Genomic DNA, 14304 nt, shown 5'->3' on the forward strand with positions numbered 1-14304 from the left:
GAGCAGTATAATGAGCCCCAATATACCCATTACCCAACTTTAATAATTTTCAACATTTGCTATTTTTATTTCACCTATCCTGGCCTATTTGCTTGCTTAAAATTAAAAAATGTAAATTATGAAATATTCCAGAGTTACAGAAAATAATAAAATAGATGCAGAAGTTCCCACTATTCCAGCTTAACAAATGTTAAAATGTTCACATGGTGCCATCTTCTTTCAAATCTTCCACTTCATTGCATTGGTCCTTGGATCTTTGTGTTATCACACACACACAAAGCTTCATACTGCTCTTACAGTAGTTGCTATTTGCTTTTTCAAAAATCTTGAGTTTACATACCGTCCCCAGTATTTTTTTTTCAAACGACTTTATTGAGGTATAATTAGTTCCGAGTTCCTAAAAATTCTTAAGAATTAAAGGGAAACTTAAATTCCCTGTGGGTACTTAAATTTTGAGTGCTCACTATGGAAAACTGGGTCAATAATTCTCGTATTAGTCTAATACGAGATAGCTAATTTTATGCTAAAATAGGTATAAAATTGCAGGTCTGGGTACAAAAATAATATCACAATTCATTTAAATATAAGATTTGGTCTCTTCCCCTCCCCTCTCTTCTTTTAACGAAATCATATGTCACAGATACGGGCAAAGCTCTGCCCCTAATCCCATCCATCGTTTTCCTTCCTAACACCTATCCTGAAGTTGTTTATCATTCCTAAGCAACTTTTTGTACTTTTTCTACATATGTATGTTTCTGTAAACGCTCTGTGATGCTGCTTAATGCTTTTAAAACACATATAAATGTTGTCTCACTGCACAAAATTGTTTGCAATAATTTCCAGTTATGAGTGTTTGCATGCCCCGCAAATTCCTCTAAGAGTAAAAAATTGAGGCGTCTCAGGGCACCTGGGCGGCTCAGTCGTTAAGCGTCTGCCTTCAGCTCAGGTCATGATCCCAGGGTCCTGGGATCCAGCCCCACATCGGGCTCCTTGCTCCGCGGGAAGCCTGCTTCTCCCTCTCCCACTCCCCCTGCTTGTGTTCCCTCTCTTGCTGTGCCTCTCTGTGAAATAAATAAAATCTTTAAGAAAAAAAAAAAAATTGCGGCGTCTACGCAGAGCGCGGCCTGGGCGGGGCCCCGGCTGGTGGGCGGAGTCTAGAATGGGAAACGGGAGGGGCCATACGGCCGTTGGGCGGGGCCCGGGAGATGCAGGGCCTCGGGGTGGAGGCGCCGGTTCTGCCTGGAAGCCGTCGTCATGGTGTCCCCCGTGGTGTACCTGGTGGCGGCGGCTCTGCTTGTCGGCCTTATCGTTTTCCTTACTCGCAGCCGGGGCCGGACGACAGCAGGTAGGAGATGCCGCCGCTCCAGGGCCGGTGGGGCCGCGTTCTCTGGCCTTCTGAGCCTTGGTAGGCCGTCGCCCGCAGCTCCTGCGCATGCGCCGGCTTGCCTGGCTGGGCTGGAGAGCAGCTCGGAGCCGGATTGCGCTCGTCGCGCTTCAGGCCAGCCGCGCGCCTGCGCATACGTGCGCGTCGCGGACCCGGCGGCGAGTCGCAGTGCCGTAACCCTACTCGCGGACGGGATGGCAGCGCCCCTACACCTTTCTCCCACCCTCAAAGACAGCCTCACTCAATTCCTCTCCTCGCCTCCCGGCACTCTAGACCCAGAGGGGTCGGTCCCCTGGCGGACATGCTCCCATCCGTCATTGGGGCTGTCCCCCTGTGCGCCCCTAGGAGAGGCCGCAGGGGTGTCCCGTTCCTCCCAGGCTGGCTGCAGAGCGGGTGCCAAGAAGGCGGCACCTGAATGTTTTGTGCCTACCTACGAGCTGTAACTCCCTGAAACTCTCTCCTTACCCTTCAAAGAGAGCACCTATGCACCCTCCTCTCTCTTCTGCGCCCCGACCAGGAGCTCATGTTATCTGCCAGGGTACAGAACGGATACGCCTGTCATCCTCCATCCCCCATTTCTTGTCAGTATGTGGGGTTTGTGTATATGTCTGTGCCCCTCTCTGGACCCACAAGCTACTTCAGAGCAACATGCTCCAAGGGCAGGGGAGAGAGAGCTGAGGTAAGGCAGATAGCCAAGAAATCTTCCTGGAAAGGAAGCTTCAGACCTCAGGTGTGCTCCCGGTTGGCATGCCTTATAAAACTGTGGCAGGTGGTGTTAGGCAAGAAATAAATGCAGTGCTGCAGTGAGCATGCAGATGTGGTCTAGAGAAGTCAGGATGAGCTTCCCAGAGGTGCTCCTCCTGCAGGGTGCTAGTCTTGTGACAGAGCAGCTGGAAAGGTATCGACAAAGACAGGAGGAAACAGGTTATCTTGCTGCAGAAGACCAAGGTGTGGGTCTGGGTTATAAAGGCCTTTATGATCTGACAAATTGGGGCTTTGTGCATCAGGCAGCCAGAGCCTGGGGGAAGTTGAGTGGAGGGTGAGGCTTCCAGGTTGCTGCTCCCCTGCCATCAGGTGGGTTGGGCTACTAGACAGTTGTGTGATTCCTCTCTTCCCTACAGCTGGCCAAGAACCATTGCACAATGAGGAGCAGCCGGTAGTAACAGGCTCAGTGGCCCAGCCTCGGCCCCTGGAACCTGAGGAGCAGAGAGTCGGGGGCAGGCCCCGGCGCCGAAGAGACCTGGGCAGTCGCCTGCAGGCCCAGCGTCGAGCCCAGCGTGTCGCCTGGGCAGAAGTGGATGAGAATGAGGAGGAGGCCATCATTCCAGGTGAGAAGGGCCCAGCCTGGAGGAGAAAGGGGCTGGTTTAGGGCATGAAGGGTAGAAGAGTGGAGTGTGGAGCTAGAGTGTAGGAGACCTGTCTGGGAGCCAGAGGATAGGGTTGGGGGAGGGGAGACTTGGAACCCATCCGTTGGTCCCGGTTCTGGACCCTGACCCCTATTCCATTGGGCCAGCCCCCTCTTCCTTCATTTTGGCCTTCAGTGTCTAAGCAAGAGGGCAGGCGTCTTCAGATTGACCCAGAGAGTTCCTCAGCCCACTTTTTATATCCCTGCACCTTACTGGTATGGGCACAGTCATTTTCTGAGAGCTTCACCCTAGGGCCAGAGTACCTAGCCAAGAGCTTCTGCAGTTCCTGAGGTGAGGTCACCTGTAACCCTAGAAGGGTTTGGGGATGGAGACATTTTGTTGACAGAGCTTCCATATCCCTGGGAGACCAACAGAGCCCCTAGGATTGTGGGAAAAAAATATCTCTTCTCCAGTGCTCAAACCTGGCTTGAGCCGGAGGAAGGAGCATTTGAGGCCTTTGCCCTGTACTTTTGGGAATTAGCCCCTTTGGCTCAAAAAAGAGGCACTCTGTGGTGCCATTCCTCTTGTCTCAGACTTGGGATCAGACGTCTCTGCTGCTTGGGCATTAACGGGTTTTTTTGTCTTACTTTATTTTTTTGAATCTTATTTATTTGAGAGAGAGCACGCACACGTGCAAGGCATGCATCGGAGCACAAGCAGGGGGAGGAGCAGAGGGGGAGGGGAAAAAGTGTGTGTGGGAGAATCTCAAGCAGTGCCGTGCTGAGCCCAGAGCCAGATGCGGGGCTTGACGAGATCATGACCTGAGCCAAACTCAAGAGTTGGACACTTAACTAACTGAGCCACCCAGGTGCCCCAACAGGTCTTTAACTTTTAGCTGGCCCTAACTTTAGGTAGTCTTGGGGTTGGAGCTGTCTTTTTGGCCAGGGGCTGAGCCTAGAACCCTCAGCAGTTCCTGACCACAGTGAGGACAATTTCAGATATGAGGCAAGGATACATTTCCCCATGAGGCCGTCCTTCCCTGGAGGTTTGGCTCAGAGACAAACCAGAGAAGTCTGCAAGCCCAAACATCCCTGCCTGTGATTTTCAGATGCTCAGATATCTAAAATTACTGTCTGTTCCCTTGCCCATGATTCCCTCACCTTTCCCTTCCCTTACCCTCTACCCTCAACATGCCCCCCCCCACACACACACTCTTACGTAAACAGACTCAGAGTGTTAATTTCTGCGTTCATGGTAGATGTCTGTGGAGGGCAGAGCTGGGCTACTGACATTTGCAGGTGAGAGGAACGGGATCCGCCGCCATGTGGAGAGGGACAAGGGGTAGGATGGATCCATCATCATCAGCCCTCTCTAGGACCTGACGTGTCTTTCTTTGGCCATACTCAGCCCGGGAGGAAGAAGGTATCGAGAAGCCGGTGGAAAGTCACCTGTCAGGGAAAATTGGAGCCAAGAAACTACGGAAGCTAGAGGAGAAACAGGCGCGAAAAGCCCAGCGTGAGGCAAGCAGGAGGGTTGGGGTGTGAAAGGGTCCTGCCTTCCTCATCCCCTGTCAGGCCCTCCCCTTGGGCTCTTTTCATGCTGCTTGCCTGACTGTCTCTTACAGCCTTGGTCCATGGTCTGACCCAAGCTTGGCCCCCTGGCCTGTTTGTGAGATGGGCAAGCTCTGGTGGGGGGTAGGGATGTGCTCCCTATGAAGGCCTCTCTCCAGGCAGAGGAGGCTGAGCGTGAGGAGCGGAAACGCCTCGAGTCCCAGCGGGAGGCAGAGTGGAAGAAAGAGGAGGAGCGGCTTCGCCTGGAGGAGGAACAAAAGGTGAGAGAGCCCCCCCTCCCCATCCTGACCTCTGACCCATGAGTGGGCAGCCTTCTCATGCAGCTCCTTACACCTCTGACCTAGAAGATGGGCCTTGGACTGGGTTCAGGAGCAGGCCCTGGTTTATTTGGTCCCTGGACTCTAAACACAACCTGTGTAAAACCGCTGCTGAAAAGCAGAGCTAGAGACAGGCATTTTTGTGCATGTGATTTATTGAACATGCCTGAAGCATGTAAAGAAAATTGAGATGGTTGGAGTGGCTGAAACAAGATAAGCAAGAAGGAGAGAAATCAGAGAGGGAGTAGAGTCTGGATCCTAAAGGCCTTGAAGTTGTTAAAGGTCATTGTAAGGACTGATGGGTCCTGCCTGAGCCAGGTCCTGTTTAGGGCCTGACCTGAAGGAAATAGATGCTCAGAGAATGGGAACCACTGCGGTAGAGGTGGCTAATGAGCATTTGTTTGCCAGATGCTTCCTTCTTTCTGAGAACCGGTGCCCAAGAAAGGGAGCATCACAAAGGTGTGATGAGCATAAAGAGTGAGAGCCAGGGCTGCCCCAGCTAGGAAGAGCTCGCTGGTGCCTTTGGCCTCTCACTGGCCCTGCCGTCCAGGGACCCTGGATGGCAGGGAGCCTGGCTTTGGGTGCTGTAGCAAATGGGCCAGAACACAGCAGAGAAGGATCAGGGGAGATTTTACCTTTATTGTTTTTTTACCTTTCCGAAGGTGATCCTGCCTGATGGATCTTAAATGTTCTGGGGTTCTCCTCCTCTGCACACAGTTTCCCCTGGGTTAGCACCTTACCTACCGTGGTGTATTTCCCACGACCGATATCGATACATTGTCTTAACTAAACCCCACACATTATTCGGATTTCATTAATTTTCCCCCACTGTCCTTTTCCAGGGTCACTTCCAAGATGACACATTACACTTAGTTACCATGCCTCCTTAGGCTCCTCTAGGTTGTGACATTTTCTCAGATTTTCCTTGCTTTTAATGATCTTGATAGTTTTGAGGAGTATTGGGCAAATATTTTATAGAATATTCCTCAGTTTGCGCGACTGATTTTTTTTTTTTCTCGTGGTTAGACTGGGGTTATGGATTTTTGGGAAGAAGATCACAGATGAAGTGCCATTCTTTTTTTTAAGATTTTATTTATTTATTTGAGAGAGAAAGAGAGAGAGTACATGAGAGGGGGGAAGGTCAGAGGGAGAAGCAGACTCCCTGCTGAGCAGGGAGCCCGATGCAGGACTCGATCCTGGGACTCCAGGATCATGATCTGAGCCGAAGGCAGTCGCTTAACCAACTGAGCCACCCAGGCGCCCCTGAAGTGCCATTCTTGACGTAGGATATGAAGGATACGTGTTGTCAACTTGACTTGTCATAACTGATATTAACCTGGATCGCTTGGCTCAGGTTTTATTTGCCAGATTTGTCTGCTGTAATGTTACTTCCTCCTTCCTGTAGTTCTTTGGAAATAAGTCACTATGTGCAGCCCGCACTTAAGGGGTGGGGAGTTATTCTCCACCTCCTCAAGAGCAGAGTATGCAAAGTATCAGGAATTTTTCTGTACGGAAGATTTACCTTTCTTCCCTGTGTATATATTTAACTGTTTGTTTATACCAACGTGGACTCGTGGATATTAGTTTTGTGCACTGCATTATGATCTGATATTATCTTATTTATCTTGTTATGTAGGTCATCAGGAGCTCTTGCAGTTGGCCCCCATGTACCTTTGACGTAACCTCATTGTTTTGTTTTCTGAGTACTCTCTTACTTTTTGGCATTGCAAGATGCTCCAGGCTTATTTTGTATATTCCCTGTCCCAGCTTTAGCTACGTGTTTTAAAAAATCTTTTTGATAGCTGTGGAAAATAGGATGACGTGGAGGGAAGCTATGGCACTAGCTGGTGGTGGTGATGGAGTGACATGGATGGACTGAGAAGTTTTCCGGAAGTTGAAGGCAGAAGTGGTAGATAGGACTTTATTTCTGACCAGCGGGCCATATGGCTGTATGACTCACTGAGCCAGGGACCCAGGAGGAAGACCGGACGTGTGGGGAGTAGATCACAGGGTCTCTCTGGGACGTACTCAACTCGAGGTGCCTGTAAGATGGCCCAGTGGGTGTGTCACGTGGGAGGAGAGATTTGGGGCAGGGGTACAACTGTGGCAGTCACTGGCAGGGAGGTGGTTGTTGATGCTGTGGGCATGGCGAGGTGGCCTGAGGAAGGGGAGAATGGAGGAGGGACAGGGCTGAGCAATGGAGGAGGTGAGGAGAATGGCCCAAGGAGCAAGAGGAAACCCAAGAAAGGGTGGGATCTGCCATCCCAGCAAGGGAAGAGGAAATGGTCGGTTCTCCCCAGCACCACTGAGAGGACAGGGTTATGAGGCTAATGGCTGTCCCTTGGATTTGGTGGGATGGATGGTGGCTGAGACCGTAGCACTTGTTTCGGTGGGGTTGAGTATCAGAAGCCAGACTGGAGTGGGTGGGAGGGGTGAATGGATGATGAGGAAGTGGAGCCTGGGTGTTTGTCCACAGAGTTTGGACATGACAGGAAAGGGGGGTGGTCATTGGCAGGATTTTAGAGGAGAGGGGGCTGAGCAGCACACGTCTGGGAGGTCATGGAACTGATGAGAAGAGGGGCCTCTGCCTGTAGCTCATCTCGGGGTTGAGTGAGCAGTGTCTTGAAGGAACTCACTCCCTGAGAAAGGGCCGGACTGTATGCCCTGGTGCCCTGTGGGGGCAGCAGAGCCCAGAACAGGGATGGGGTGGGCATCCCCCCCCAATGTACCTGACTCTTGTCCACAGGAGGAGGAAGAAAGGAAAGCCCGGGAGGAGCAGGCCCAGCGGGAGCACGAGGAGTACCTGAAACTGAAGGAAGCCTTCGTGGTGGAGGAGGAAGGTGTGGGCGAGACCATGACTGAGGAACAGGTGGGCCCACTTCCCCTGGAGAGCTCATCTCTGCCCGCCAAGCCCTCCACCCCATCCCAAACACCCCATCATTCCCTGCCTGCCGCCCTTGTCAGGCATTGAGAGGTGCATGGGCATCAGGCCCAGCAGGCTCTAGTGGCCAGAGGCCTTGTCCCCAGGAGAGGAGGCGGTGCCTCCGCACCCCTCACTGTGGGAAGCTCTGCTCACGCAGATGGCAGGCAGGTGGGTAGGCATAGAGCCCTGTAGCCCCTGCAAGGGGGACACTTACCCCAATTTCTCTGCTCCTCTAGTCCCACAGCTTCCTGACTGAGTTCATCAACTACATTAAGGTAAGAAGCCACAGGACAGAGCCTGGGCGTCAGCTTCCTGCGTCACGCGTGTGTGTGGTGTGTGCGCGTGTGTGCGTGTGTGTCATGTGCACTCTCTGGGCGTGGAGGGAGTGGATCTCTTGCCGGAGTGGGCAGGGGACCTGGGAGTCTGAGCTGCCTGGTCCTGGCCATAAGAGCCCCTTCTTTGACAGTGGAGAGGGACCTGGTCTGTGTGGGAGGCCTGAGCCTTCAATCACTTCCTCACATTCAGGGTTTGACAGTCTCCCTGCTCCTCAGACCCCATGCTCAGTGAGTCACTGTGTTTTCAAGTTTCTTCACATGTGTTTTCTGTCAGTTCTGTCACACTGAGGCTCTGCTGAGTTGAAACAAGCATCCCCTGCCACGTGTTCTTGATCAGGAACTTGGGTCTTCAGGGAAACAGGATGATGTTTCCTTTGGAATCTAGGGCGGGGCAACACGTGTGGCCCCCTCTGTCTGTAGCCGTGCTGGGTACTGCTCCAGGTTGCATAAGCACGTCCTGCTCTGCTTTGCTGCTAAGCAACTTCTCTCCCACGAAAGATGCGACGAGGGGAGAGGTTTTCAAGTGCAGCTCAGAGGTGCAGAGGCGGCTGAGGGAAGGAGTGCAGAGGGAGTGGGGGCGGTGGGGGGGTGCTATTAGGGGGTGCCAAGGAGCCAGGCCTTGCATAATCCTCCCCCCAGCCCTTCCAAAGGGAGCAGGGTTCAAACTCCCAGTGGTAAGGGGCTGGGCTCATAGCCTGGGGGCCTGGTATTCCTGTGGGGGAGAGAGCTCATTTCCCTCTGATGGAACCCTTTTCCACCCTGACACACTCGGGGGCTGACAGAACATCTCCCACACTTTTCCTGCTGCTGTTTGGAACTCGCCATCCCCACCTACCCAGCGGGCAGCGGCAGGTCTTGAGTCTGCCCTCCAGAAAGCCCTCGTCCACGGTTTCGGCTCCCCCTCTCCTCTGCAGAGACTTGAGTAGAGGTCCTAGGGGACAAGTCCAGGCCTTGCTTTCAGAGGCTCTCTGGAGAGGCCATTTTCTGGGCTTCTCCAGACTCTTCCGGACTATAGAAGTTTTTCCAGCCTGTGTAGGCTGATCCTCCTGGAGCTGCTGTCTTCAGGGAGAAGGAGGATTTCCAGAATTCAGCCCACCTGCCTTCTTCCAGGCTCCAGAGGAATGGGCCCTTTAATCCTAGGATTTCAGAACTGGAGGCATGTTTTTGTGCCGGGCATAGTTTATGTGCAGCGTAGGCCTAACCTGCTCTTCTCGATCCTCTCTCCCTTCTGAGCAGGCCTGAGTGGGTTGGTTGGTTTTCGTAAACGCACTTCTGGCCCTAGCACCCCCTCAGGCCAGGTCTTCAGGGACAGCTGGGGCGACTCTGTGGTCCCATTCTGAGCTGTCACTGAGAACCCAGTGTCTGCTCCCTGCTTTGTAGGTAGAGGCCGGCTGGCCAGGTCACCTTGTGCTTGCCACCCCCTGGCCCGACCGCCGCTCACTTGCCTCCCTGCTGGCACATTCATTTTGGCATTTTGAACAGTCACATGCCATTTGCAGCTGAGGAGGCATCACCGTGTCACTCCTCCCGCAGCTCATTTGCTATGGAAGATTCCTGGAAACGCAAATGACCGCCCTCTCTCAAGTCACGTGCTGTCTGTCTGTGGGGGAGGCAGGGCAGATGCCTGCGTAGGACCCAGCGGTGGACCCTCGGCCGCACCCCCAGCCCCCACCAGGAACTAAAGTTTCTACCAAGGGGGTGAGGGAAGCACGTGGAACATGGCCGTGTGTGGAAGGCCCTGAGCAGATTGAGTGACAGTGATTTTAAGGGTGGACACGGTGCCTCAGGAGCGTGAAGAGGATGGTGAGCAGCGTGGCGTGTCGGGGTAGGGAGCTCTAGGCCAAGGCGGCAGTGAGCAGAGGTGAGGCAGGAACAAGCTGTACCTCTCCTACCAGGACCCTGGCTCATCGGGGCTTCTCATCTGCTCTCTCCTTGTCCACATTCTCGCCTCTCTTCTCACCGGCTCTGAGCTCAAGGGCAGGAGCGGTGTCTTGTTCACCACTGCGCGCCCCACATTTCTCAGCTCCTCGTCCCGGCAGGTCCTCAGCAAATACGGGTCCTAGTGACGGTGGTTTAATAAGCTTTTGGCACTTGTCAGCCCCTCCCTTCATCTCTGTGGTGCGTCTCCTTCCAGCCTGTTCACCGTGTTAGAATGCTTCGGCCGGGTGCAGAGGAGAAGGTAGCAGCTGTGCTCGACTCTCCATGGGTGCCTGTGTCCCAGGGTATTCCCCAGGCCAGGACGGGACTCTTGGGGCAGGTAGTGGTTTGGGCAGATCCCTCCCAGTAAGCAGGGGCATGAGAGAGTCGATGAGTGAGTGAGTGAGTGAGTGTGTGTGTGTGTGTGTGTGTGTGTGTGTGTCTGTGTGTGTCTGTGTACACGTTCACATATAGGCAGCTGGGAGAGCGTGAGTAGTGTGTGAGGGAAACAAGGCTCTCCCTTGGGAGCATGGAACCTGCTTAGCCAGCCACCCAGAGCAGAACAGGTGGGTGTACCAACCTCAGAGGGCTCTTGTGCTGAGAGGCTTTCTCCTCTCCCCCTCTTTGCAGCAGTCCAAGGTTGTGCTCTTGGAAGACCTGGCTTCCCAGGTGGGCCTGAGGACTCAGGTAAGCCCTTGAAGGTGGCCTGCTCTGTGGAATATGGCCATGGGGTCTATATGGCTGTCAGAGGGGGACTGCCTTAAAGATGGGAGTCTTAAGGCCCTCAAGCAAGAGTAGACTGTAGGAATTTTTTGGCACCCCAGGAATCTTGTTTTTTGGCTAGACAGAAGAAAAAGAAAAAAGCCCAAACCCCATCACTCCAGCGGCCCCTGTAAGCGAGGCGGCCCAAACCCAGTTACCTTGACAACTCTCTTGCAAACAGGCTGCGTCAGCCTTCACAGCCAAATGTCCCCACCACTCCCCTCCTGCCTTGAAGAAAGCCTCTCTTGGGGGTCTTACAGGGCCCCGGGACCACGGCCCTGTCTCTCCTGAGCCCCTCCAGAGGAGAAACAAAGAGTCACATTGGGGATGGCCATGAGAAGGAGAGGAGGAGATTTGACTGTGGTGGGAGGGAGAGTGCAGCTGTCTTTTGGGACGGAAGTGCCCATCTCTGCTCTGAGACCTCTTCTCCTCATAGGATACCATAAACCGCATCCAGGACCTGCTGGCTGAAGGAACTCTGACAGGTGAGGGGGTGAGAGTCAGTCACCATAGGCCCTGGCCTTGGGGTGTGTCTAGCCACAGAGGGCCTGCAGGGATTTGTTGCAGAGGCAGGATGACTCCCCCGCTCAGCCCTGGGTGGGGAAGTAATGTGCAGGAGGGGCGCTGAGCAGAGGGAGATGCCCAGGCCTGGGAGTTGCTCAGGGTGACAGGGACAGGCCAGGGGAGCCCAGTCAGGTAGGCAGGCCTGGAAGGCTCTGAGCCAGTTGAGAAGGGGTGGGGGGGGGCATTTTCAGGCAGTGTCGGGGAGGGGGCCCTAGAGCGCTCAGCCCCACAATCCTGTCCCCACAGGTGTGATTGACGACCGGGGCAAGTTCATCTACATAACCCCCGAGGAACTGGCTGCCGTGGCTAACTTCATCCGACAGCGGGGCCGGGTGTCCATCACTGAGCTTGCCCAGGCCAGCAACTCCCTCATCGCCTGGGGCCAGGAGCCCCCTGTCCAGTCCCCAGCCTGACCTAGCTCTTGCCTTTTGGACTGGGAGCTAGCACAGCCTACCTGGCTGTACAACTTGAACCCTCCCCTCCACCCTCGGGGAGAGATGGAATGTGGCCAGGCAGTTATAGATTAAAGGCCTGTGAGCACTGCTGAGCTTGGTGTGGCTTGGTGTGACAGAAGACCTGGCCTGGGATCGCAGGTGAGCAAGTGAAGTCTAGTCCTCAGAACAAATCTTGGGGGTGAATGGGAGGAGACTGTGGAGGCAGATGAAAGTTCCATTCTTACCATGCATTCATTTGTTGAAACAGAATATTGAGCATTTATTGTGTTCCTTTGTACCCTACAAAGATGAGGATTTCTTTCCCTCCCCCGCTTCCCAGAGCAAAAGTGAGCAACATCTCTCCTAACTGGGGAGGAAGGTCTCACTATTGGTTATATGGATGGTTTCAGGAGTCCTACAGAGGGCTGAGAGCCCTTAAGGAGAAGAGGGAAGTGCCAAGGATAGAGTCCTAAGGAACATCAGCCTTTGAGAGGGAGGGAAGGGAGGGACAGAGGCTAGGCAGGTAGAAGGAAGCAAGGAACCTGCTTGAGCTGGATAGAGTGGTGCAGTGGAGAGATGCCCTTCCTACAGTCTATCCCATGAATTTAGCTCTCTATCCTGGACAGAAAGTTTAAACGGTGTGGGTGATTCCACCCACTGGTGGATGTAAGGACCATATGCTCAGGAGTGGGTGTGATGGGAGATGTCTCTCTCCTATAGGGTCAGTCACTCCGGTTCCCGTGGGCTGTTCGGGGCGTGAGCATCCTGCTGTGCTGAGGGTGAGGCATGGGTTTAAATGTGTATTTTTTAGGCAAGGTTGCCCCTAAACATAGACCACCTACTTCCTCTGCCTGGTAGAGGAGGCAGCTTTCTGTTCGCACCCTGGAGGAAATGGTCTATGGAGATGGTGATGGAGACAGGACATCAGGCCGTAGGGTAGAGCCTTCCTGAGTGTCATCAAGGATGATTTTGACTCACTTGGTGCCATAAATATTAACTGTAGTGCTTAAATTCTAAGTGAGGCGTGACTACTGCTTCTGTCAGCTACAGGCACTTGGAGTCACCTGGAGCTAGGAAGGGCCACGTGCATTGTTTGGAACGCCATCTGGGAGCCCACAGTCCAGTAGGAGAGGGAAGAAACAGAGAAAGGTACTGGCAGTATGAGAAAGAAACAAAATTATAAAGGGAAAAGAAAGCTTACAGTCTGAGTGATGCTTCTGAGCTCTGGTTGCTCATTAGAAGCCCCTGGGGAGTTGTCAGCAGTGTCATGCCAGGCTGCATCCTGAACCAGTGGAATCAGAATCTCTGGGGGTGGGACCCAGGCGGCATCAGTGGGAGATTCCAGCGGGCGCCTAGGTTGAGAAGGTGGTGGGGGTGGGGTGGAGAGACAGGCCATCAAGTTACAAGTAATTAAAATCTCCTCTGGAAAGGGCTTCTCCCAGAGCAAGACAGCAGCTCCAGGTCTCCTCCACCCTTTCCCTCCACCCTCAGCTACTGCCATCCAGGCAGCAGGAGGACTAGCAGCTCCAGCTCCTCATTCCACCCTCAGGACATTCCACCCTCCCTCCACAGGCCAGGAGGGAGGAAGAGGCACATCCCTTTCTCACATCCTGGAAGCCTTCTAAAACCCCTTATGTCCCAAGGGCTTAGTGTGGAGGAGAAAACCTATGACCCTTTGTGCATTTTTTAGCGATCAATCCACTAATCTAAGAAATTTATCAAATGAGCAGTTCTTGAAATAGTGATTAACATTTTTCTAAGTGTGTATAAACCGCTTTCACAATAAATGGAAACTTTCAGGTTTAACCACTCATAATTTTTCAAGCATTTAAACAATTATTACTTAAATATTCTCAGCATTTAAAGTCCCCAAATTTAACGTATAGAATTATTTTAAATGCTTTAACATCTCAAACAGTAGGCCCGACACATCTAGTAGTAGTAGAACAATGACATTATTGATCTTTGTGTGTAATACTGAAACTGATCATAAACATCTCAGTACCATGGATTTACATTTGCTTATTTACTAGCTCTGGTTTTATTTCTTTTTCTTCCTGAGGGTACAGTTTTCACTTCTCTTGGAGCCCCAGGGTGATTATCTCAGGTTGCTGAGAATGTATATATGAAAGATGAAGAAGCAGAGACCCAAGACTTGACCTTGACTGTGACCCTGAGTCCTTTAGTTGTGTGGCCCCTTTTGTTCACCGACTAAGCCACCCAGGCACCCCACTCCTCTATTTTTATATTGAAAGTTTCTTACAACAAAAAGCTTAAAACTAAACACAAGGCGGGGGGCGGGGGGCGGGTTGTGCCGGGGTGGCTCAGTCAGTTAAGCATCTGCCTTCGGTTCAGGTCATTATCTCATGGTCCTGGGATGGAGCCCCATGTCAGGCTCCCTGCTCGGTGGGGAGCCGCCTTCTTCCTCATGCTGTCTCTTGCTTGCTTGCTCTAGCTCTATCTCAAATAAATAAATAAAATCTTTAAGAATAAACACAAGGGGGCCTGGCTGGCTCAAGTCGATGGAGCATGTGACTCTTGATCTCAGGGTTGTGAGTTCAAGCCCCATGTTAGGTGTAGAGATTACTTAAAAATAATTTTTTTTTCAATTTGAAAGTAGCCCTTTATTAATTGACCAGATTACAGAAGTAATCATGGTAGATACTTTAGTTCGTCCTTCTAATAGGCCTATTGATGCGGTCTTCCCTGTGGCCAGCATCTCCACCTTCCACAAAATAGGTGGTCCTTTTC

The 14304-nt window shown here is 52.6% G+C and overlaps 1 protein-coding gene across 1 annotated transcript; it reads left to right on the forward strand.

Moving 5' to 3' along the window:
• Positions 1-1181: 1181 nt before the first annotated feature.
• DDRGK1 (DDRGK domain containing 1) lies at positions 1182-11666 on the forward strand. The gene is made up of 9 exons (XM_028118771.2): positions 1182-1345; positions 2506-2712; positions 4138-4250; positions 4460-4561; positions 7365-7487; positions 7778-7816; positions 10424-10480; positions 10992-11040; positions 11366-11666. The coding sequence occupies exons 1-9, from the start codon at positions 1255-1257 to the stop codon at positions 11530-11532; spliced, it is 948 nt and encodes a 315-aa protein (XP_027974572.1). The 5' UTR covers positions 1182-1254; the 3' UTR covers positions 11533-11666.
• Positions 11667-14304: the final 2638 nt, after the last annotated feature.

Source organism: Eumetopias jubatus, unplaced genomic scaffold (genome assembly GCF_037043125.1).
Source record: "Eumetopias jubatus isolate StellerSeaLion01/CBP00866 unplaced genomic scaffold, mEumJub1_p1.0 scaffold_9, whole genome shotgun sequence".
NCBI lineage: Eukaryota > Metazoa > Chordata > Mammalia > Carnivora > Otariidae > Eumetopias > Eumetopias jubatus.